The sequence below is a fragment of the Protomyctophum parallelum genome (assembly GCF_964188405.1).
Source record: "Protomyctophum parallelum genome assembly, chromosome: 10".
Taxonomy (NCBI): Eukaryota; Metazoa; Chordata; class Actinopteri; order Myctophiformes; family Myctophidae; genus Protomyctophum; species Protomyctophum parallelum.
Genome location: NC_139704.1, coordinates 22520618 through 22546706, shown reverse-complemented (window position 1 = coordinate 22546706; position 26089 = coordinate 22520618). Strand labels below are relative to the sequence as shown.

The following is a 26089-nucleotide window of genomic DNA, read 5'->3' as shown; positions in this document are numbered from 1 at the left end:
GATATCCATTCAGAATGGATGAGAGAGATGGAGAAATAGAGAGAGACGCAGGAATGAGAGAGAGAGAGGCAGGAATGAGAGAGAGAGAGAGAGAGAGAGGCAGGAATGAGAGAGAGAGAGAGGCAGGAATGGTCCATTCTTGCCTTGCACCTCTTAATTGAAATTAAATAATAAACAATTGTTCGCCCCTACTGCTCCCCCGTGAATCATTCAATTAGTTGTGCTAAGCTAATTTAACAGGTGTGTGATATTAAATTAATTAAACAGGCAACAGCTCTACAGGTCATTTCAGCTGGGGGTCGAGCACGTGTGGGAATCCATGACAAGCTGGCAGTGTGGCAATCCCATACTACAGTAGTAAACCCCTCAAAACATCACACCCGTGTTTAGTGAGGGGCGCTCTTATCAGTTATCATCACACATACATCATCATATTCATCATCTCATTCTGGCCAATCACAATTTGCATCCTCACCTTTCTTCTTCAATGTTTGTGTTCACACAAACACTCAAAGCTGGCCATTCATTGTCAATGGCATTCAATGTTTGTGTTCACACAAACCCTCAAAGCTAGACATATATGTAGGAGCCGGGGCTAGCCCCTAAAAAAAGAGAATAATAAATGGTAGGTCACCGCCACGTGGGTGGGAGTGTGAGTGAGTGAGTGATCCATTTGTGACTCAGAGACATTGTACATCTGTAGGCTACACGTTGGAGTTAAGTAAATTAATTGATGAATTAATAAATAACATTCTTTGTCGGCCTACAGTGCGAGCGGAGTGCACTTTCTCCAGAGCCCCTTGGCTTCAGAGCGTTAGCTCCGCCCCATCCATCCAGCCAGTGAACCCACCTTGTTCACCCCAATCCAATGTAAACGAGGAGAGGATCGGATCGAGGAGTGGAGTGACCGGAGGACCGCGAGCCACGGGGCGAGCTGGCAAACAGGCACCGACCGGGGCTCACCACTACCACTACCACCATCACGCGGCGTGCGCCTCACTCACGGGGATCGGGCGTGGGGGGGGGGGAGAGAGAGAGAGAGAGAGAGAGAGAGAGAGAGAGAGAGAGAGAGAGAGAGAGAGAGAGAGAGAGAGAGAGAGAGAGAGAGAGAGAGAGAGAGAGAGAGAGAGAGAGAGAGAGAGAGGGGAGGGACCGGGAGGGGAACCCCTGGCACCACTACTAGGGAGTTATATCATATTCATCACGACTGGCCGAACAGCTGGACTTCCCAACCCAACTCCAGTCCGTACTAATAGCCCTACATTGTGTCCACTCTCTCTGTATTGTAAAAGAAGGAGGGTGAGATAGAAATCGAGAGGAAAACTCACTCGCCCAGTTTCTTTACTGGAAGGGGTGGTTTTGTATTGTAACGGTTCGGTGGAGTGGAGACAGTGCTGCTGTGGAGGAGAGAGAGATGCAGTTCCCCTCGGTGGTCTCGGTGCGTCGCGCAGTCGGGCTCCTTCTCCGAGGAGGAGGAGGCTGGTGATGCCTGGCGTCCAGGGGGGATCACCACCACCGCTCCTCGGCTCAGGAAAGAAACAGGGCGTCGGGGGATGATGGTACTAGTGTCGGGACTGGGAGGATCATCATCATGGCAAACGGAACCGGCACTATTATGTTGAAATGTGTGGTGGTGGGAGACGGCGCGGTGGGCAAGACGTGTCTTCTGATGAGCTACGCCAATGACGCCTTTCCCGAGGAGTATGTGCCCACAGTTTTTGATCATTATGCAGGTAAGGCAAGCAACAGTCTAGCCAGACAGGACTTTTACATGTGGCGATTTAATTAAGGGCATCAACAGTTGTCCAATTATAACGGGTCCTGCAAAAAGATCAATCTGAATAGGCTTGTTACTCAAACCAAACATAGGCCTATACATAACATACAGTCTAGTATAGAGACACGATAATGTATTACAATGTGTTCGATCTTCAATGCCTTGTTTTCTGCTGCTGCTCTGTGAGCTCAAAATGCATTGGCTTAGTTGCCTTAAGCATCTGTTGCTATAATCAAAACCACTTGTTTGCCGTCTTCATAGGAGAGAAGGGTAGGAGAGAGAGAGACCCCCTCCCTCCCTTCTCTCCCAACCTCTCTCTCTCTCAAGTTCTCAACTTGTCTTTGTCATTGCCTTGCAGTGAGTGTCAACGTTGGCGGGAAGCAGTACTTGTTGGGACTGTATGATACAGCTGGCCAGGTAGGTTTATTCTAAACACTGGCCCAGTGCCAAGCAAGCATGCCACATTCAAGGACACAGCCCATCCCTTCTCTCCCTCCCTCCCCCCCTCTCTCTCTCTCTCTCTCTCCCCCCCCCCCCCCCCCCCCCCCCCACTCCCTCATAGCTGTTCCCATGTGCTCTCCAGGGACCACTAACTATCCGCTCTGCGCTGCACCCTCGGGCATCATATTCCGGCCAGACACTAAGCCGCAACAGGTGATGGTTTTCGCACATGGGGTTTAGTGCCAAAGTGTGGTGTGTAGCCCGTGGACAGTGGCGGTAGTGAGGGGGGCTTCATTCAATAGGTCTATTATGTGAAGAACAGGGCTTCTATGTCCAGCGGTGATGTAACAGTTTTGTTAATAGGGCAGCCTAATGCCTGGGTTTATTCTCTACAATGTGCCATTCAGTGGGCAAGAGTTAACTGTATGGAAAATGCTGTGGGCCCGCCCCACACACAATAATGTTTCCACTCAGACACACACACACACACACACACACACACACACACACACACACACACACACACACACACACACACACACACACACACACACACACACACACACACACACACACACACAGTGTTCAGCACACAGACATGTACAGTAAACACAAGCTTATTCTCAATTGTCTGGCCAACAATCATGACCGTTAATCACTTAAGCTTGTACAACGGACAATAGATTGTAGATCAGCTATTTTGTTTGTAAAACTTCTGCCCATTTACACCTTTTAATGACATGCCCAAAATAGGAATGCCAGGTTGAAGGTGGTTAACCTCTGGGCCCTGCAGCTCCAGTTCCTAAAGTTGTCGCGTGTCATTGACGCTTTTCTCAGAACCACATTTAACCGTCTAAATGTGTCCCGACCTGACATCCGATGCCAGCATCGGTAAAGGTGAGCACCGCCGAAAGGACGACTCACGCAACTAGTTGACGCGGTTCCATTGTCGGTCATTCGTGAATGTTAAATGAATGCATCCCCGTGAATAGAAAGATTACAGCCATATGCCTCTCTTTCCGGACTCATCAACTCCCAGCCAAGCCTCTACTATCTGTGACTTAATATTTCGGAGAAAACAGATGGCAGTAAAATCACTATCAGCCTATAACACTCACAGGAATGAAAACAATATATTTTATGTGCTCTGGATGGTACATCTGACTGTGTGTGTGTGTGTGTGTGTATTACGTGTTGTGGCTCAGGACTCCTGGTCTGGAGGGGACGATTTGTTTTTAGCTGATTCGAAGCGTCTGTGAAATGGAGAAGTTTCCCCCAGATGTCTGCTGTGGGCGCTGTGTGGCTGCCCAGAGTAGAGTTACTTCTCTTTCAAATGCAGAGTCCCCCCCCCCCCCACCTCAGCTGACCTCTTTATGCTGAGCACAAGACCAGCTGGTAATGTTTATAGCCTCAGCATTTGATCAAAGATCTGGCCACGGCGCCCCAGAGAGAGAAAGAGAGATAGAAACTGAAAGAGGGAAAGGAGGAGAGAGAAGCTCAGGGAAAGAGGAAGAGAAATACAGAGAGTGAGAAGGGGAATAAGGTGTGGAGTGAGAGATGGATCTCCAGAGGCAGAAAATCTGCTTTAAATCATGGATTTCCCCTTTTAAGTCTTACCCAAGGCTGTGTGGTACTTTATGTCAAAGAAGGAACCCCCAATTATTGTTACTATTTGGCGTCTGCGCAGACAGACACCCATCTGAAAAAGATTTGTGCCAGGAAGGGACCTTCATAAGAGATTTTTTTTTTCAAATAACCACCCTTCACACTCCCCTCTTACAATCCTGTGCCTCAGTCTGGTCTGGGCTACACATGTTGCATTGGCTTCAAGCGCACTTTAATATTTATATTCCCGGCATGGCTGGAACTCCCATGGTCCCATGTAGTTTCACAGGGACATCAAGCTGGGGGTGAGTTACTGTGTGCCTGACCAGTTTTTGGGCCCTTGACTATTATAATGGATTTAAAAAAGCACACTTGTGTGAAGTGAGGGGCGCTCTTATCATCATACATCACATTCCGTGCTCAGCCAATCAAATCATCACATTCCGTGCTAAAAAACACATTCTGTGCTCAATATGCACACAAAGCTGTGCATAGGAGGGGGTAGCGCCCCTCAAAAATACATAATATTTGGAAGACCGATAAATGTGTTGGGCTCTTGTAGTTTAGTTTGCCTACATTGCCATTGTCATGCCTCTCGTCTAGTCGGATCCAGTTCCAGGCAGTATGTATGATGTCAAGTGTCAAGGTTAGGCCTACATATCAGAGGCAGACGAATCACAATCTGGCGCACTCTGTCATGTGTTGTCTCCACTTCCCGTGTGACCTGCCACGTTCCTCCCTCAGGCATCGATGGCGCTATTGAAATATTCCATATATATATACGGTCTGCGAAGTCTGTGTGACGAGCAGGGAAGGAAAGTAATTTCTTATGCCATGCTGCTGCGCTGCTGCTGATACGGCTTCTGCAATCTGCACTCATTAAATCCTACGGCAGCAGCGGTCACCAGCGCCCAAGGAGGAAGCATGAGGAAACAGGAAGTGGATGCTAAGTGCCCGTAGTACCCATGGTAACGCTGGTCCTTTTCATGTTTTTGTGTGTTCTGAAGAAGGCTCTGAGTGTTTTAATGTGGTCCAGTGACCAGTCACATCACAGCAGGGAGGCAGAGGAGGTGTGTGTGTGTGTGTGTGTGTGTGTGTGTGTGTGTGTGTGTGTGTGTGTGTGTGTGTGTGTGTGTGTGTGTGTGTGTGTGTGTGTGAGTGAGTGAGTGAGTGCGTGCGTGCGTGCGTGCGTGCGTGTGTGCGTGTGTGAACTGTAAGTGGCTTTACCCAGCTGGGTGCCTCAGTCGAACAGCCACTCTTATACTTATACTATAACCTTGGAATGAGTAATTTTCAGCAAGCCACATACAATAACGAAACTTAAGGACATAATATTAAGAGCTCTGAGTCTGCAACGAGTTCCGGAAGCTAGCACTAACGACGGGACGGTAAACTAGAAACAAATATAAAACCTGTTTTTGCAGGTTAAAAGCATTCTATTCCTGCTTAGTGCTAAATCTGTGATGGGTGACTTTCACTTGAAACGTCTCACATCTGTCCGGGCTTGATCTCTTAACCGGCGGGCGGCCATGTTGAAAGAAACAGCCGCCTGACTCTGTGACACTCAGCCAGGGCCCCCAGGAGAATGGAGAGAGAGAGAGAGGAATGACTCACGCATATCATATAGCTCTCTTATGTCCCCGAGTCAACAGACGCGCGCACGCAACGCATGCACGCACGCACACAGCTGAGATCACACATGCCAAGTGGGAATGCCAAGCCTCACCCCTGATAGAAATGTATGGACGTGTATTAGAGAGGAGCTGATATGAATAACTTCTGCCTGTTATCAGCCTCTGGCATATTATTTATGCACTCACACGCAGGCATGTGCACTGCAAAATCCACAGTGTTAACATTTGAACCCTGAGAGATCTCCGTGATCGATTAACACTGAGGATTTAGCTGTGTAGGAATGCACCGTGTACACAGTCAGTCACACACACACACACACACACACACACACACACACGTTTTCTCCCCTTCAGTAGTCAGTGAAGGTACTGTTACATAATGTGGTGGGCATGCACTCAGGAAACATGCTCAACTGTGTGTGTGTGTGTGTGTGTGTGTGTGTGTGTGTGTGTGTGTGTGTGTGTGTGTGTGTGTGTGTGTGTGTGTGTGTGTGTGTGTGTGTGTGTGTGTGTGTGTGTGTGTGTGTGTGTGTGTGTGTTTGTGTGTGTGTGTGTATATATGTGTGGTGTGCGTGTGTGCGACATGGGTGAACACTGCGATTAAAACTTCTCAAAGTCAAACAAGGTTGTATGGTATACTTCAAAGGGACTATGACAAAACTAATTTGTGCTGGGCACTCCGGTGGAGCACGGGTAAAGGTCCTTATGGGGCACACACACACACACACGCACCTGTCGCATAATGTCTTGCTCATGCTGGGGTCTCTGTCGGGGTCTCTACTCTAATAATAATAATAATGGATTTTATTTATAATGCACTTTACATTCGCAAGAATCTCAAAGTGCTACAGCAGTGAATAAAAGCAAAAGAAACAACACCATTAAAAACATCTAAAAGAACAGGAACATTTAAAACATATAAGGGCAAGGCTATAAAAATGCTTTGGTAAAAAGGAAAGTTTTGTTTTTTACTATGTAACGTGTCTTCAGACAACTTGTTGTGATTTGACACTTAATGTAATTCAATTTAACCTGTTCTGTGGGGCGTGAAACTACGAGGAATAGCATGTTCTTCTGGTCAAACTCCTTCGTTGTCAGGTGACAAGAAGCGACATTGAAGTCATGTGTATCAGAGGAGAGACACATGGTTGTCTGTGCTCTGCCTAGCCGGGTCGACGAACCGTAGGAGTTACAGTGACAGGGGGACTACAATTATACGCTGGGCATTGGCATAATGACTAAATTGAGAGGAAAATGGTGCATGTGCTGGCTATTTATATAAGTTGATGAATTTGTTTGAATATCCTAGTGGTTCCCAAAGTGGGGTCCGGGGACCCCCAGGGGTCCTTGAGGGAGAATGCATTTCCAATGGGAGTCACATGGTTTCATGACACAACCTTGTTGCACGGCTGTCTTCTGCCCTCCCCCCATCAACAAGGTTGTGTCTTCAAACCATGTGACTCCCATTGGAAATGCATTGAGGCGGCCATAACACACAGAAGACTTGCGTGTGTCTTAGGTGTGAGTGAGGCCTTAGTCAGGTTTGTCACCAGCTGTGAATGTGTGCAATTGTATCAGGTTGTGTAAAAGGGGGTTGGCTGTAAAAAAAAAAAAAAACCTAATCGGAACTCGGCTGACCCACCCAGGAAGTGGTTAAACAAAACAAAATATATATAACTGTATAATGACATGCCCAAAATAGGACACCAGGTTGCGGGTGGTTAATACACGGCAGTGCTGCACGATTCTTGCTCTCTTTAAGAATTGAGATTCTCATTGTTTCAGTGAAACAATTTATTGTCTTTAGTCTGTAGTTGCTTAACATTTATTACTACATTCAAAAGGTGGCACCTGGGGAGCCACTGCAGTGGCTTTAACACTAGAAGGTCTGAGAGGTCATTTTGACCGTTTTCTTTATATTGACTGCTTGACTTAAACGTCTCTTAAAGTCACTCTTGTATAGCAAAAACACAAAAGCAACTAAAATGAACTACAGCCAACTAGTGCTGCACGATTCTTGCTCAAATTTAGAAAAGAGATCACATCTATAGGTGTCTGAATCTAGAGCGCAATCTTTTTATTTATTAAATCGTGTGGCACTAACACACACTGTTAAATCTGCAGCTCTCTGACGAGAGCGCATGTGGTAGAGACTAGAGACTCTGAGAACCTGACGGCCTGTTTACAGTAAAGTACTGAGTACACACACACACACTTCCTCTACGGATCGCTGGGGATCAGAGGAAGGAGACCAAAGGTCATGATAACACGTGCATGTGGACACACACACAAACACGTCAGACACACACACACACACAGACAGTGCTGCGGACACGTTCTCCCAAATAAGGTGAAATGAGCTGAAAAGTACAGTATATAGCCATATCAGCGTTTCTTGTACAGTACCATGTTGTAAAGTGGAGTTCAATCCTAGGTCAAATGCTATTTGTAAATTAATTCTGTGATCTTCAATGTTCAATTAGCGAGATGGAGCAGGGACCCCCGCTACATATTGTATAGCATTGTGTTGCAGATTAAAAAAAAATCATAGATTTCGTAGACTTGTTTGACAGTAGGGCTGGGGCGGTATGGGATTTTTTTACCGCGGTTATTGCCGCCCCCCCCCCCCCCCACTTTTCATTTCATTAAAAAGAAATGTTTTTTTATTTTTATTTATTTTATTTATTTTTTAAACCGCGGTAATGAACCCGATACCGCGGTATGCGTTACATACCGGCGGTATGGCGGTATTGCAGTTATTGCACCCAGCCCTATTTGACAGCACTAGTTCTCCACGGAGATTTATTGTTTTATTGTTTATATCAAAACCGATCGCATCGCTCCACAGGCTGGGAGCATCTGTTGCGCAACGTTCAATGTGATTTCCCGGTGGGACGTCATCGAAAATGTCCCCCCCCCCATTTTAGCCGATGAGACGTGACTAACTCTTGATCTAAATAATTATTTTGTTTTTTTTATCCCACGATTTTGCAACCCATTTTTTCACCCAGTGTCAATGATCTAATCATGTAATCCTGGGCGCTACACTTCCTCTGCCAACCTGGGGGGGGGCAGCGGACTGACCTCATGCTCCCTTCAATGCATGAGGAGTCCAAGCTGCTTCTTTTCACCTGACAGGGGAGAGTTTCCCCGGCTGGACGTAGCACGTGGAAGGAACACGTTATTCCGACCAGTTCCTTTCCCCTCCACCAGGATTACTGCATGTTTTTTGTGAGGGTACCTACCCTAGGGAACACAGGGAGAACATGCAAACTCCACACAGAAAAGCCCTTTCGCCAACCCCGCCTCGGGTAATTCCGTCCAATTCTAAGCAAAGATTATGTGTTAGACGGCCCATCGCGGTCCCGTCGCTAGTCGCGCTAGAATTAATCATACCTCCCGTTGTTGTTGATCGCCTCGGGGGTGTTTTGGCTACATCAAGCTACTTCAGCTACATCCGGGATAGCACCTTGTCCGTTGCTAAATGTGCTCCGCTGCTATAAATCGCAGGGCGCTTTAATGGATTAAATAACCCCGGGTGTTAATGTGCAGGGATGCTAGAGTTCCTGTCGTTAATGTGAAAAAGAATCCGATCACACAAAGATTTGGCACCGCCGCGGCGCCGCCCCACCATCATAGTAACCTCGAGGACCCCCTGTATTAAAGTAAAGCAACCATACTGTACATAGTGTAGTGAACAGCCATATGAAATGTATGTCACATATCACATTTAGTAGCAACAATGGTGAACTGGTGAAGCATTACTTTTTAGTGAATTAATCAATCTAATCTTAATCAAGTCTTTTGCTTGATGGGTGGGGTTTTGGAAACACATCTGCTATTATAGCAGATGTGTCACCCTCCGGGGGTCCTGGGATGCAGTACTGTACTCAGTCTGTACTGTACACCAACGTCATTGAAGTAGAACTTACAAAATGTCCCTGGGACCCATCTAAAAGACCAGAGTGTAGAGAGTAGAGAGAACACCTCCAACCACTGCAGATGTGCTAGTTAAAATTACATACGTACTCAACCATAATTGGTCATAAATATATTTAACAATATTTATTTAAAACAATGTCCCAGAATGCAGCTGTATGTACATAGTATGTGTGTAGTCTCAAATACTGCAAGCCAAGGCACAAGCCTGAAGATTGGTTCACGCTTCCCTTCATCTTCTCCAATCTAATATAAAGTCCATATATCAAAATGTCATAACGCAGGATACAAAATATGACACATTTGCATCGCTGATCTACAGCTGTTTGGCATATTTCATACTATTCACAATCACCTAATTTACATAACCACTTCCCTCAGCCTATTTTGCATGAGAATGATTTGTCTCTGAGGAATCACTCATATAAACAGTACTGCCATAATGCGCTGTTGCAGTTTTATCGGGAACGAGACCTGGCAAAAGGTCGGTCGGTCCTGGCAAAGAGATTAGAATATCATCAAGACAACATTGTCCAGAGACGTTGCAGCAATTTTGGGCACAGTGCGGACGTTGCATCTAATTTGGTTTGATTTCCAAGGACTTTGACTATAAATCATCTGGACAAGCAGGCGAGATTGATTCACTTCCATCCGACTTGGCCAGCAGGTTGCATCAGTTTGAGTCACAATCTAATAGCTGGACATCCATCGATCTTCAAGCTGCCTGCAGACAGTTTTCCTGACCTGCTGCACCAGACATCAGTGCATAACCCCCCCGCCCCGCCCCCCCTCACTCAAATGTCAGATGAGTCGTGACTATTCATATTATGTGTGGAATTCAGATGATCCCATCAACACTGAGGAGTCGAGGACAAGAAAGCACTTCGATCTCGAGCGCAGTCGTTAGCGGTATATGCTAATTCGTTATTTACACCATCTCGAAGGATATCGGATGTGGCAGTGTGTCCTGTTTGAAAGGTCTCGTGGCTCGGTTAGCTTCAGAAATCCCTCTAGTGTTGGGAGAGAAATAAATGATGTGGCAAAGATGAAACTTTCATATGAAGGTCATTCTATGTGTATCCGGACATTCTTTCATTTTAACTGACTCGGTACCGACTGCTTGATTATTTTCTGCATAATCATTCCCGCCATTATATTGTTCATTATTTGCTTAGAACAGTCTAGTAGAGAAGCTTGGCTGTGTCCATTGGATTAAACAGCAAAGTTATCTCTCTCTCCATTCTAAGTGCTTCCCCATCTGTGTCTTGCCTCCTTTCTTCCGTAGAACAGAAAGTAGGCCTAGGAGGCGGGGTGTCTTCATTGGGAGCTCATTTTTCATAATGCCTTAATAATTCATGATGAACAATAATTCCACGGATATGACAGGACGGTAGATAGTCAATGCCGTCGTTGCCCTCTGCTCCCTTTGTCCCTTTCAACCACCATCCTCCCAAGCAGCCACCAGTTATACTAACCATAGTCTCCACTCAGGCCTGCTCCCAGAACCTCCACCCCTCCCCCCGACCTGAACAACCCACCATCCCGTCCCAGTCCCTTCATGTCCTGAACCCAACACCCCCACTGTAATCAATTACAATGAATTGAATAACAATCGACCTACGTTGGGTATGTCAATATGGCTGAAAAAGTAAAAAGAACAAAGTGAATATAGCTCATCCACAAGCTCTCAGTGCGTCACGATGCGACATGTGAGTTTGTAGATTTTTCACTATTTTTGCACAACACCGTTGTGTAACGAAGTATAACATTTTTAAACAGGCTACTAGATTATTCCATGAATTGAAAAAGTAAGAATAATAGCTACAAAAATAATCGCTATAGCTGTAGTCCTACACCCTCCTCGTCGCTTCATTTCGGAGAGCCACCCAGCTGACACAGCGCCTTTATCTTTCATCTCCTCAGGAGGACTATGACCGATTGAGGCCGCTATCCTACCCGATGACCGATGTCTTCCTCATCTGCTTCTCGGTCGTCAACCCGGCCAGCTTCCAGAACGTGCGAGAGGAGTGGGTCCCCGAGCTGCAGGAGTACGCGCCCAGCGTCCCCTACCTGCTCATCGGAACACAGGTCAGTCGCCGCGAAACCAACTGACCTGACCTGCACTGCTTCACAAATGGAGAGACTTTTCCATTTGAACTAAAACTAAGATGAGAGAACATATTACTGTTTTAGCTTCACTGCATTCAGCTTCCTGTTGTTTTTAGGATTGATTTAATAATCACTTTACTTGTTTATAAAGCTCTCAATGGTCTCCGCCTTTCCTATCTACATGACTGCGTGCCTAGATACGTCCCAAACCGCCCCGCTCAGGTCTTCCACTGCTGGCCTGCTCAATGTGCCTAAAAATAACTAAAAAACACGGTGAAGAAGCTTTCTGCTTCTATGCGCCAACGGCATGGAACAAACTCCCACTATACCTTCGACAGGCAGCCTCTGTAGACACTTTTAAATCACAGCTCAAGAACTACTTCTACACTCTTGCTTTTAGTTGATCTTTTAAATTCCTAAAAGTCAAATTTGTATCAATTGCTGCCGCCAAAAACATTACATTGGCACGTCCAGATATTTGAATAATGATGAACGTCTGAATGCCATGGCTCATGTTCCTCCAACTCCAAGTTCGAAGTACAGTATAGTCGTAAGCAGTGTTGATTTGACTAAACGAAGACGAAAAATGTTCGTCGACTACCTTTTTCCGCTGACGAAAACTACATGGAAACTAAATAAAAACTAAGACTAAATATACTGACAATCTGCTATTGTGCTTGTAGATCTGCTATTTTCAGCATGCAAGCAAGTGTGAAATGACTTGTGTCTTACTTATACTGGATCTCTTACTTATACTGGATCACTTATACTGGATCTCCACTAGTCCCTTCCTAACATTTTAGTCTAGTTTTTGTTTGTTGACGAAATTGTCAATATATATCGTAGCTTAGTTCTCAATTAGTTTCCATCTAGTTTTCGTCAGTGAAAAAGGAATCGTCGAGTAGAATCGCCATAGTTTTAGTCGACGAAATCAACACTGTAACACAGGAGTCTTTCCCCGTTGCAATGTGCTGCCAGCCCCCTCGGAGATGGATGGCTGAGGTGGAGCGCCACACCTACCATCATCTCCCTGTACTTATACCTACTTCTGTGCTACTCACTCCTACGCTGGGTTGGCAGTGCCCGCCCGGGATCCAAGCCATGACCTTGTGGTCCAAAGGCGAGAGCCCTACCAGACCAGTACCGCCTGAGGTACCCGGACACTATTTGACGTACAACAAAGTAGGGTAGGTTATCCACACCAAGCTTCCAAGCTCATTGTCAAAACTATCGTCTAAATCTTAAACGAAATCACACCCGGTATAGCTTGGAGCAGCTATAAATGTTACTTTATTCAATGGTCATCCAATTCACATCTATTCACTTATAAGATCAATCTTCTTTTTACAACGACTCAAACTTAACACATACAGGTATGTTTTACGTGTAACCTCTATTAATCTAACTCTAATATATTAAAGTCTGACTCATGTTGCTATGATTAGGTAATGATGATGTAAAACAAACGGTGTCAAAACAAACAAAGCGTTTTTAAAACAAACATTGAACTAAAAACAAACATTAAACCCTCTTTATTATGGCATTTAATGTTTGTGTTAAGGCTCATACATACCGGTAGTCTGGATTTTCGGTGGTTAGGTGACCACCGAACTACAACATGACGTCACGAGCCGCGGTGAAGAGAAAAACACTGCCACCGCTCCAGCCCTTCTCTCTGTTTTTACTCACCACCGCTCAACGTTATTTCAGCTCCGGTGGTCAGCTCACCACCGGAGCGGTGGTCACCTTACCACCGAAAATCCAGACTATGAATAGGCCTTTAGGGACAAGATCGTACATTTTCCCTTCATTGTCAATGGCGTTTTTAAAACAAACATTGAACTAAAAACAAACATTAAACCTGTATATAGGAGGGGCTAGCGCGGCACACCCCTCAACAAAACGGCAGTGAAGTCCACTCCACTCCAGCAGCAATGGAGACGAAGGAGTAGGAGCATCTTATGTTTGTGTCGGCTGATGTTCACTGCTCTTTTTATCAGTTTCCCTCATTAATCACCTTGCTCTTTGCAGCTGCATGCTGATGTGCGCGCATCAATTCATAAAAGGGACCAGAGAGAGAGCAAACAAACCTAAAAAAAACCCCAAAAAGTGTTAATACTGTATGCCTTCACTCGTTATAAGAGCCTCTGCAGCAAACAGGTGAATGCATTTGTCCTAATTGGTTATTAGCAAGATATGTGTGTGTGTGTGTGTGTGTGTGTGTGTGTGTGTGTGTGTGTGTGTGTGTGTGTGTGTGTGTGTGTGTGTGTGCACGCGCGCATGTGTGCCACAACAAATGCTGCACTGCAATTAAAAGAGAGTTGGAAACGTTGTGGTTGGCTGCGAAATCACAAGAGCCGACAGTGTGGGCCGATATGGCCTTGTTTCAAATGTTCCAATTAAAAAAGAATGTGGCAATGCATTTATCTTCTGCAATGCAATAAGAATCATGGTGTCTGCACGTTGCAGACAGTGCCAAGGACACTGATATCTGATACATGTCGGTTGGTTTTAGCTAACAGGAAGTATGCATTGTGTGTGTGTGTGTGTGTGTGTGTGTGTGTGTGTGTGTGTGTGTGTGTGTGTGTGTGTGTGTGTGTGTGTGTGTGTGTGTGTGTGTGTGTGTGTGTGTGATTTTTAGATTGACTTGCGGGATGACCCCAAGACCATTGCCAAACTCAACGACATGAAGGAGAAACCCATAGCAACGGAGCAAGGACAGAAGCTGGCGAAGGAGGTACATATCTTTATGTCTGTATGCCCAAACTCCCAAAGCAATGGAATGACATTATGCAGTTGGAGTCAGTGAGTTAGAAAGGGGTAAGAGAGCCGTCATGTCCAAGTCACATTCCTGAGGAACACTGACCCTGGAGTGTCTCCATGGGAATGAGATTCCTTTCGTGAAATGATCGGAATGTAAAACCCATTGACAGCCTGCGCCCTAAAATGTATCCAGGACCGCATCCCGGGTCCAGTGAGTACACAACGTAGAACGTGCATGTTGGAATGTTCTGACCAAAGTAGCGTATAGCTGTCGAATGTGGTCTACGATAACTCGCCAGCTGTCGAGACAAAACGTCATAGCTCTCTCTCAGCAGGGTTGTTTTCATCGACTAATAGAATGACGAAAAATGTTCGTCGACTACCTTTTTTCACTGACAAAAACTAAATGAAAACTAAGCCATGATGACTAAAACTAAATATACTATTGATTTTGTCAACAAATAAAAACTAGACTAAAATGTCAGTGGACAAGAGATCCAGTATAAGTCATTTTACACTTGGTTGCATGCTGAAAATAGCAGATCTACAAGCTCACAACGTGTCGCAGCGCGGCAGCTATTTTCAGCAAGTGTAAAATCAGTCATTAGGCCGGCATCAAGGCCCGCCAAAATTCATTTTAGTCGACTAAATCAACTGTATATGTAGTCGACTAAAATCTTGTGATATTTAGTCGACTAAAACTAGACTAACACTAAGACATTCCAGGTGACTAAAATGTGACTGAAACTAAATGAAAACTATTCACGAGACTACGACTAAAACTAGAAATAAAAATGTACTGCCAAAAAAACATGGTGTCTCAGCCAATACTACCTATTATGGCATCGACGTCCATGGATTTTTGACGATATGTAATTTCTGTGGCTACAGTTATTCAAGCCTTCATTTCAAATGGTCATAAGAAATCACTTTGACTTTGATGCAGCCCCTCCATCCATACAGCATCCATGCTTGATTTATTTTGAGGGGGGCTAGGCCCCTCCTATATACAGCTTTAATGTTTGTGTTGTCTGACAAACATAAAAAATGCCATTAACAATGAACGGAGAACTAATGTTTGTGTTATGTCTGAACAAACCAATTGACAATGAATGGAGAATTTACATAATACGTGTCTGAGCAAATCGGCATATGTATGTCAGTGGGAACCCTTGGCCAATAAGGGACCACCATTCTTGATGATGATGATGATGTTGTACGATTATTAGAGCGCCCCTCACTTCACACAGGTGTGATTATTATCAAGTCTATTTTGGGGTTTCTAACAACTGCCGATTGAACAGCATACGCTGTGAAATCTGTCTTCATTTAGCTCCGTTACGGGTCTATTTTAGTTTTTCAAACTTTCACAGTTAAATAAGCACTCCAGATTTGTGTACGAACGGGTGTTTTGTGGTGTCAACAGATCGGCGCGTGTTGCTACGTGGAATGTTCGGCTCTCACACAGAAGGGCCTGAAGACGGTATTCGACGAGGCCATCATCGCCATCCTGACCCCCAAGAGGAAGAAGGGCGCTCTCAAGAGAAGACTGGGGCCACGCTGCATCAACTGCTGCCTCATCACGTGAGGCATCGACATCGATAGCAGAACCTCGTACAACCAAACCTGGACCGAAGGCAAAAGACAAGACAATGCGGGGTGGGGGGGCGAATCGAATTCCCACATGAACCTTGGAGAGCAACATACTGTAGACGGAGATTATAGGGACCGAAATTGACGATTCAAGAGCTGCTTCGGAGCTGTAGTGCTCTTTGCATGGCCATAACTCTCTCCTGCTGTCCAGCACCGACGTTTCGGATGCAGTTTACTACCAAAGGAGCACCAACCCAAGTCAATATCGTCTAGAAGACCTTGTTTGCCTTCTTTTCTAACCATTTTTAATTCATTTTACCTGTACAAAGTTATTATAAGCGGCCTATATATATATATATATATATAATGGACATCATGCTGTAACTTTCAAGGGAACGCTCTGCTAAGGATTTCATTTTACGTGTGATAACATGATCTTGGACAGATTCTTAAAATAAATTATTGGAAGCTTAAAGGGATACACTTCACCCTTTTTGCAAAAAAAGAATACATGTTAATTAATTACATTTAGAAGGTTTAGAACACTTTCCTGGGGGTCTTTATGTGGTTTTAGATATTTTAGATTTTAGCAGTGAGCCCAGTGTCTCTGATGTCATGGACACTGGACTCACTTCCTTCCTGGACTACAATTCCCATAATGCTTTGGTGCACTGCTACTCCTTGTGGATAGGGGGAGGGGCTGTGTTACTGAGTGTTACTGAGATGTAGTCCAGGAGGAAGTAAGTGAGCCCAGTGTCCATGACATCAGAGACAATGGGCTCACTGATAAAATATAAAATATCTAAAACCACATATTACACACATAAAGACCCCCCATGAAAGTGTTCTAAATCTTCTAAACGTCATTAACATATATTCTTTTGCAAAAAAGGGTGAAGTGTCCCTTTAAATACCTCAAAATATTTGATATTTTCAATATTTTCCTGTATTGACATAATTTGTTTTCTGGTTTCCAGACTGTCCCAAGATCATTATGTAACAAATGCATGTAAAGTTTAATGTTCTTTAATGGTAGGGTTTCCCTTGAGGTTATATGTGCTTATATCTGTGTGAGTTATTTCTTTCCCTCCCCTTTCTTTTTTGTAATCACAGTGTTAATAATGCAAGGCAGCGCTCAGCACCTGCCTAGCAAGTGCTTTACAACTACAACACGTTGTGTTGGACAACGAACGAACACGCATGATCCACCATCCATTGAAATGCTGCAAAGAGAGCCAGGTGTAGAAGCCACAAGTGTAGTCTGTTGTGCTTTCAGTCATTTCCGCCTGCCACATCTCTCGCAGCGTGGCTCGGTACAGTACGGTGATGAGACAGAAGTTATACACTGTGCAAAGCTCAGCCTGGTGTCTGGGACTGGAGCCGACATCAGGAAGCCCAGAGTTATTTTGCAACTCTACCCCGTGGAAGGAGGATCATCTGATGTTGATCATTCATTAATTATCTCTGAAATATTATAAATCTGTCTGTGAAAGTGCTATCGTCTTTTCAGAACAAAGTTAATGACATTACCAGCTATCCTTTGAAAAGTAAACGTAATTGTTTGTCTTTTGGGGTTTTTTTAGGCTATGAACCATTTTGTATGACTGTGTCATACTGTTTTTTTTTTCCAGATTATCTCACTTTGGGATGAGTATATCTGGAAATGGCAAGCTGAGCTTAAACTGTCTCATTTGTTTTAACAAAGCTCTCTGATGCACACCTGGTACTCTCAGAGAATGACACACACACACACACGCACACCGATGGATTGCGCTGACCCAATACTGTATGTCTGATGCACAACATGAAGCACAGCCTGTGTCCCTTCATCTCGTTCAACAAAAGCACATCCTTTCCTCTCCTAATCCCTGTGCCTGCCCATGGAAGGCCAGTGGAAGCACATAACAGGGGCCCAGCAGTAACCCCTGCGGTGATTAACCATCCCTTAATAAACACAGGTTTGATCTTCAACAACAACCAAAGTGTCCTTGAGCAAGACACATACTGAATGCAGATAGATACCCCAACCATGCTCACTCTTTGTAAGCTATAGTCTGTGGTGGATAGCGGTGCCAGCTAAATGCCCAAAATGTAAATAGAGGTGACGAATGTGCACGCTCGGGGGGCCTGGCAATGGCATGACTGCTTCTCGTCTTTGAACCGTTCATTGCTCCTCCAAAATCTTGTTACAGTGGCATTTACGAATTGAGGAAACGCGGCGCATTAGGCGTTTGACCGTTGGCCACATAATTGTGTAATTTCCCACTTGGCAACACTGTAGAAATGGGAAGCTGAAGAGGTCATTGTATTTTGTAAAAAAACAAAAAACAATTTGTTTTAAAACGGAAATCGGAAGATGATATACGAGGCCTGGGGCCCTAAAAACCCAGAATGCAACGCAACATTTCAAAGGCTCAAAATGTGATAGAAGAAGCCGTCAAAAGGGTGGGACTGTGGGACAACGTTTGAGTTTAAGTCTGACTGAACTCAAAAGCCAAACAAAAGAAGCACAGCCTCTCTCCGCTGTCTTTATGCATTTGTTATTGTCTTTTCCTATCCTATTTGTAAAGAAAACAACATTAATCAAAGGTGCCAATACTGAATGACTTCTATTACAGTGGATTTCATTGATTTGAAGCTTTAATGTAAACGGTGCTCCTCTCTCTGTACAGCCTAATTTATGCTCTGCCACGTGCCGAAAATACTACAAGCTCACAGTGCATTGCAAGCTTGTAGGTCTGCTATTCTAGGTGTGCGAAGAAGCACATTTGGCTTTATTATACTGTACACTGGCCTGTTTTTGCTTGTGTTCATGTCATTTGAGGTCCACCCTCACGATCTAGAGGATCTAAGTGCCCCGCAGACACCAATGCATTTGATTTTCTTCTCAATAAATGTATGTACTGTGTTAAATAAGCTGGCTTGGGAAGGGTTTATCTTGGAAGCAAAATATGGATCAGTCATGGTTGGAAAGCATTTATGAAATTAACTTTTTCCATTGGTTATTTCTAGAACTAATCAACATTACACCAGACTGTAATGGAATGGGCATTTTCCCACATTCCAGTTTTCTGACTTTTTATTTGGCTGGGTCTGAGCACTATGTGTGTGGCTTGCTGGCTGGCTGGCTGGGTCTGAGGATAGATAGATAGATAGATAGATAGATAGATAGATAGATAGATAGATAGATAGATAGATAGATAGATAGATAGATAGATAGATATTATAGCAGTGACTGACTGAGACATCGAGCGTGCGTCCGCAACTGATTGTGGCCCCCATCAAGTGACCTTTTGACCAATGCGGCCCTCGCCCCAAGTTGAGTTCGACACCCCTGTCTAATACATCCCAATACTGGGGTGTCAAATTATGACAGGCAATTCCTGCTGTCAAAATATGACCCCCCCCCCCAGTCAAAAAACACTTTGTTTGAAATACACTCATGCTTTCCAAGGTGTGATTTGGGGTCCTAAGGATGAACACAAAATGAATATCTTAAAACCAAAATGTTGAAATGTGGGTTTGAACTCACATGCCCTTTTGATGTAAATCAAAAGAGGGGGTAACTACCTGTCAGTGGGGAGTGTTGGCTGGGAGGAGGAGTAGGACTAAGGCCCTATACGTCCTCTCTGGGGGGGGGGGGGGGGGGGGGGGGGGGTACTACCTGTGAGTGGGGAGTGTTGGCTGATGAATGAATATCAACATCCTAATGACAGGCAATTCCTGCTGTCAAAATATGACCCCCCCCCCCCCCCCCCCCCCCCCCCCCCCCAGTCAAAAAACACTTTGTTTGAAATAGACACTCATGCTTTCCAAGGTGTGATTTGGGGTCCTAAGAATGAATACAAAATGAATATCAACATCTTAAAACCAAAACGTTGAATTGTGGGTTTGAGGTAATGTATGCATGTACAGTGTATGTATGTATGTACACACACATATAGGCATATATATATGTATGTGTGTGTGTGTGTGTGTGTGTGTGTGTGTGTGTGTGTGTGTGTGTGTGTGTGTGTGTGTGTGTGTGTGCCCCTCATGCCATAACTCAATGTGGACTAGACCAAGAACCTTTCAACTTATAAAGCTTTAGCGCCCCTTACTGGTTAAATCTCAAATAGATTTCCCACACACCAGAATGTGTGTATTTTCTAGTGGCGAGGCTACAGGTACTGAGCTTTGTTTAGGAACCACTTCGTTACACATTAATACAATTTGGCTACTAAACATTTATGAATTCATTGAACCACAGTGCTCTTCTGGCGCTGCTCCACTAAACAGCAGCAGCAGACCCATATAATCCACCTTGAAGTTATCCATACAGTCTAGCTCAGAGCATTAACATGGATTTTACAATCTAAATCCCAGAGATAGAAATGCCATTAAATGGGGGTCCGTAGACTAATGGATGTCAAACTGGAGGTCCTTGAAATTAAACGGGTTGAGAATCACTGCTAGAGACGTAAAAACCTTCTCTTATGGGGGTCCCTGGCATATCTTTTCAAAATGGGGGTCCGCAGGATCATTAGTGTCAATTTGGGGGTCCATGACATGAACAAGTTTGGGAACCACTGGGACTCCTTTTTTGTGCCAAGGAATTTGGCTGCGGACACCGGACAGTCGGACAACCATCTGAAAAGGTTTGGTGTCAAAATGTCCAAAACATTTTCATATTAAAAAAAAAAAAAACTTTCAAAAATAGCAGCTCGCTGCTCGCAGCCAACATATAAATGAATGAAGTGATTGTGACACTATCCATTTTTGCTGGAGGCCCCCCCTGAACACCCACAAGGACCCCTGGGGCCCCTGGGGGACCCCACTCTGAGAACCATCTAGGCCAGGTGAATCAGACTAGCAAACTGCATCCAGAATCCATTCAATAAAGCTCTTCAGCCTGATGTATAATTGTATACTATAGGTTCCCAAACTGTGGTGTGTGCACCCCTTGTGGTGCGCAAGCGCCTTCTATGGGGGTGTGCGACATGAAAAGGCTAATGGTGGTGCGATGGTTTCATTTTAAATATATTAACATATTATGCCAATATATGGCAAGTATATGCAGAATATAGCCTATCTTGCATATAAATATATGCCATATTCAGGTTCATATATGTGCATATATGTGGATAAATAGGAAATGTATGTCTATATAGCTTATGCAATTTATATTTCCATGTGGGGAGGTGCGTCAGCTAGGTCGGGAGGTAACGGGGTGCATGGGGGTCCCAGATGGCATTAAATGGGGGTCAGTAGCCTATGCATGTCAAACTGGGCATCCTTTTCAAATGGGGTCTTTCCCTGAAAATTAATTTTCAGGGCAAGACCTCGACCTTGCGCATGCAGACTCTGCCCCCAGCCTGGTACCCTAGTCAAAATATGGCCCTTGAGGAAAATTAATTGGGGAACCCTGGCCTATACGATGGTGTAGATCCGATATTTCTGGCCAGCGCACAACACCACCTATGATGGAACACAAATTCAGCGTCAAGACCTTACTTCACAATCACAAGCTGACGGTTACATACCGCCACACCTGACCACAGTGACATGGTACGACTCTAGAATTCACTTCTAGTGAGTAGGAGCCATGCAGTTGCACCACCACCTCACACTAAGTTCAAACTTATAAAGCCATTTATCCTATAACTATAGTTAGTGTGAGGTGGTGCAACTGGCTCCAGGTCCACAGGAACCAGGCACGTGCAGAGAGTGTAAAGGCTCATTCATAGTCTGGATTTTCGGTGGTGAGGTGACCACCACTCCGGTAGTGAGGTGAACACCGGATATATATTAATATATAATTCCAGAGGGCCACAGTGCATAATTACTGTCGTAGCAAAAATAGCCGATCTACAAGCTCGCAATGCGACACGTTTTGAGCTTGTAGATCAGCTATTTTTGCTATATTTGAATTGAAAACCTGAATAATTCTTTGCTATTTTTTAATTGGAATCCTGAAAATAACCTTTTTATTGAATTTAAAAAGCATTTAGTTAGAACTTTATGAACTGTTATTATATTATTATTATTATTATTAAGTACTGGTCATTTAATGCTATTCATGAAGTAATTAAAGCGGGTTTGGAATTGTAACAGCTGAAATCAATACTGATATCAACATGTGGGCCGCATTAATTGAAGGTGGGGGCCGCATGTGGCCCCCAGGCCGCCAGTTGCCCACCCCTGCTTTAGCCTATGTCTATATGTGTTGTGTTCTAAAATCTCATCAAATTACCGTTGTAAGTGTACTCGGTTATTTAAAACAGAGAGAATAATTTTATTGATTTGAAAATACATATACAGTACAGTTCCGTTCAGGTAAAATACATGTATTATACTTAATACATTATCCCATCGTTAAGATCATGACCCATCATGTACATACATGCTCTCTAACCCTAGTAAAAACTGAATAAAATAGAATATCACATTTATAGAACAGCAGAATGAAGAGCAACAAAATTGCAGGAACATCCACTATACATGTGCATTGTTGTCAAAATCTACACGAATCACCCTCGAGATATTGCATAGAAAATACATTTGCACGAAATGCTAATTCCAAAACTTCCCAAAGCAACAAAGAGCTCACGTTTTGTGAAGGTTCTCAAGTTTAAGACAAGCCCTAAATCAAGTGACAGTAATTACTCTGCTGAAGGACATGTGATACATCTAAATGGCTAATAATGATCAGATGTACAGTATACAGTGTACTACTGTACACCATCCATTAGATTATGATTGGTTGATGATTTAGTGATCATATTAGATAGGCCTACAAACAAGGGAATTAACATTTTTGAACACAAGAGAAAATGTCCTGCCGAAATGGAAACATCCACCATCTGAAAAATGTGGGGAAATTATTGATGGCATGAATGTCGTAACATTATTAAAAGATGACTGAAGTCTGTGGGCGTATGCATGAGCCTGCTACAGTACTTAGAAATTGGCACCACTTCAGAGGATGTGCTCATGTACAGTATGTACAGTATGTTTTTTTATTTGATATATATTGAGCAGTGAACACCTGGTAAGATTTTCTCTTGTGTTGTTTAGCCCCCCCAAAGTGGATCTCTTGCATTGCAATGCAAACTCTTCGATTGCCAGATGCGGTATAATAATGAACATTCAGATCTTTCTCGTGAGATACAGAAACTCCTCGCGGGTCTTGGGATCTTCTTTGAACACTCCCAGCATCACACTCGTTACAGTCCTGCAGTTTATCTTTTGCACGCCTCGCATCACCATGCACATGTGACTGCAAAGACATAAAAAAAGCAAGGCATTAATACGCAGATTGAATTAAAGCTTCAAAGCGAGATGCATACCGAAAACATTTGGTCCCACTTATCCAGAGAAACGCATAAAAGACTGAGAAACGAGTGTGTTTCATGGCTGCTCTGAACTGAATCTATTCAATGATGTAGTTTATAAACCCACTAGCACATCGTCTTGTCTACCGATTAACCCTCATGTGAGCTTGAAGGCCTGTTGTCAATATAAAATATAGCCTACTGAATGTTACACTGAACTGCCAACATGTGTTAATGTGATTGATTGATTGAAATGGTTAACCTCTGTTCAACACCCCGTGTGTGTGTGTGTGTGTGTGTGTGTGTGTGTGTGTGTGTGTGTGTGTGTGTGTGTGTGTGTGTGTGTGTGTGTGTGTGTGTGTGTGTGTGTGTGTGTGACACTCACGCTGCCTCCATCACCACTGCTACGCCTGCTGGCTCCAACGCCTCAGAGATGGCTGTGGCAATCTGTTTGGTTAGACGCTCCTGAACTGCATGGAGAGAGAGAACGACACATCGAAAATACCAATGGAAAGGATTGAAAAGTGATGACAGTGAATAATCCATAGCCTTAATTGACAGTAAGGGCTCATCATCTGAGGACGACCTAGAGAGAATAATGGGCCTACCTTGCAGTCTTCTGCTGTATATCTCCACAATTCTGAAAAGTTTAAATATGACTGTTAGTGCTAATCTGTGTGTGCAATATGTACGCGCATGAGAGAACATTTTGAACGTGCTTACTTGGCGAGCTTGCTCAGGCCAACCACTTTTTTGTTCGGGAGGTATGCGATGTGAACCTGAAACGTTGAAACAAAGCATAAAGCACAACGCACAACCTTACATAATTATTACGCCAGTCAATTGCTGAAGTTTCTCGTCAAACTGCAAACTCCTCAGTATTTAATTAAACTCAGACGGTGTGGTGAATATTTTAGTTACCCTGCCAAAGAAGGGCACAAGGTGGTGTTCGCACAGAGAGAACACATCTATGTCCTTGACAATCACCATCTCGTCGTGGTTCTCATCAAACATTGCATCGTTCAACACATCTGTAGGGAGAAAAAAGTTCAACACATCGTTAAACACATCTGTAGGGAGATAAAAGGATTAATACAAAGACAATTCTTGATATGATAGAATGACAGATGGGAGTGTGGAATGTTTTTTCTTCTTTTTTGTGATTATTAAATTCAAATTGTGTAATAAAAAAGATAAACCATACAAATTTATATTATGATACTTTGATTTTATATCATAATTGGTTCTGGCTAGGAGAAACAGGATATATATAATTTTCTTATATATATATATATATATATATAATTATATATATATATATATATATATATATATATATATATATATATATATATATATATATATATATATTTTAACCAGATAGGCCATTCTGTTCACAGTATCCTGGAGAAAATGTTATCATTGAACATTCTAGCCTACTAATAATGTGTGTGAACAAGTTATGTCTCCAGAGAGAGAGAAATCTTAATATTGTTATTGGTATTTGTCAGCTACAATAATGTACTTTATATAATAAATCAGATAATGAATCAGATTCTTCTAAGAACATCTGTTCTGAATCTTGCATCCCTGGGATGTAGCATGGTGTTTGTGTTTCTGCTAATCACACTACAGCCATTTCTCATATCATCACCAAGGCACAGATTGCAATGATGACTGCTGTAACACCATGGTGCCAAATAAACAACTTACACACCCATATTAATAAAACCACTTATGACTAGGGGACAACAATAAGCTGTTAATTGTCAGCATGAGACATGGCAATGGGATAGACTAGAGACCCAATTTATTTCATTGCCATAGTGAAATGCCCTCCTGTTGCAAAGTACTGTAGCCATGCTTCTGATATGCCCCGAAGTCACACCTTTGGATGTTTGAATCCACAACATTGCTGTCTAGTGTCCTTTTAGCCTGAAAGGATGTGTGGTGTACGCAGGACAATTTATCCAGATTTGAACCTCCAAGAGTGGGTTACTTTTTTACAGTCCACAGCATCAAACAATAATGAACATAATACTGTTAATCATCAAAGTGCATTCACCTCGAACTGATTCATGATATCCTTTGGTGAAGTTCTGCATGGCTTTGGCCGCGCGCAGTGGCGTGCGTACGAGACCCTCACGGTTTACGTCCTCTCCCAGCTCCTTCAATATGGTGGCGTATGCCCTCTCCATGCTGGACAGCTTGGATGCTTCCTCTGCGTCCTTCTGCAAGCTCCTCTTGTCTTCTCGGCACAGCTCGGCCTTTTTAGAGTCCATGCCCATTTCACTGAAAGAGCTCATGTACTCAAAGTTCCCATTGCAGACGCCGTTGTTCTCGGAGGCGGCAGTGGTGGGGTGGTGGTGGTTGTACTCCATTCTTCAGACTGTTACTGTTTGCTATGATGATGGTGGGTTGTTATAGAATGTGGGTCGGAGAATGGTGTGGTTGCTTTTTAAAGCATTCTGTACAGGCCCAGATGACGGCCCGGGCGTGCCTTCAATTGTACTTTGAAGGCGTGCGTGCGTGCGTGCGGGTTCTCAGGAGAAAATGGCCCGTGAAGAGTTGTCTTAATATACAATTTCCTTGCATGCAATGTTGCAAAGACGAAGGGGCCCCCGAGACATCTGATCACTTTGGTAAATTGATTTCAAGCAAATTAAAATAAGTTAATGCAAATGGCGTAATGCACATATGGCTTCAGATTACTTCAACTTGTATGTTTTTTTTTGTAGGATGGCCTTCTGAGTTACAGACAGTACACAGCTTATCTTTAGCTGTGGCCTGCATACTCATTTCTTTAACTAAAGCACCTGCATGTGCTTTGAGAACATTCTTGGAGCTATACTGACCCCTCACCTCTGACACCTGACCTCTGAAGAAATGTGTGCTTGGCTGCAGTCAATAAATCC

The 26089-nt window shown here is 43.8% G+C and overlaps 2 protein-coding genes across 2 annotated transcripts; one reads left to right on the top strand and one right to left on the bottom strand.

Annotated features, from left to right (window-relative positions):
- Positions 1 to 1143: 1143 nt before the first annotated feature.
- Positions 1144 to 18777, top strand: LOC310866059 (rho-related GTP-binding protein RhoQ). Its single transcript, XM_083775358.1, has 5 exons — positions 1144 to 1733; positions 2136 to 2194; positions 11320 to 11484; positions 14147 to 14242; positions 15695 to 18777. The coding sequence occupies exons 1-5, from the start codon at positions 1592 to 1594 to the stop codon at positions 15854 to 15856; spliced, it is 624 nt and encodes a 207-aa protein (XP_083631484.1). The 5' UTR covers positions 1144 to 1591; the 3' UTR covers positions 15857 to 18777.
- Positions 18778 to 22693: 3916 nt separating this feature from the next.
- Positions 22694 to 25555, bottom strand: LOC310865739 (GTP cyclohydrolase 1-like; the record flags this gene model as incomplete). Its single annotated transcript, XM_083774948.1, has 6 exons — positions 22694 to 23119; positions 23560 to 23644; positions 23783 to 23814; positions 23898 to 23953; positions 24096 to 24205; positions 25240 to 25555. The coding sequence occupies 6 exons, from the start codon at positions 25553 to 25555 to the stop codon at positions 22990 to 22992; spliced, it is 729 nt and encodes a 242-aa protein (XP_083631074.1). The 3' UTR covers positions 22694 to 22989.
- Between the last annotated feature and the right edge of the window lie 534 nt (positions 25556 to 26089).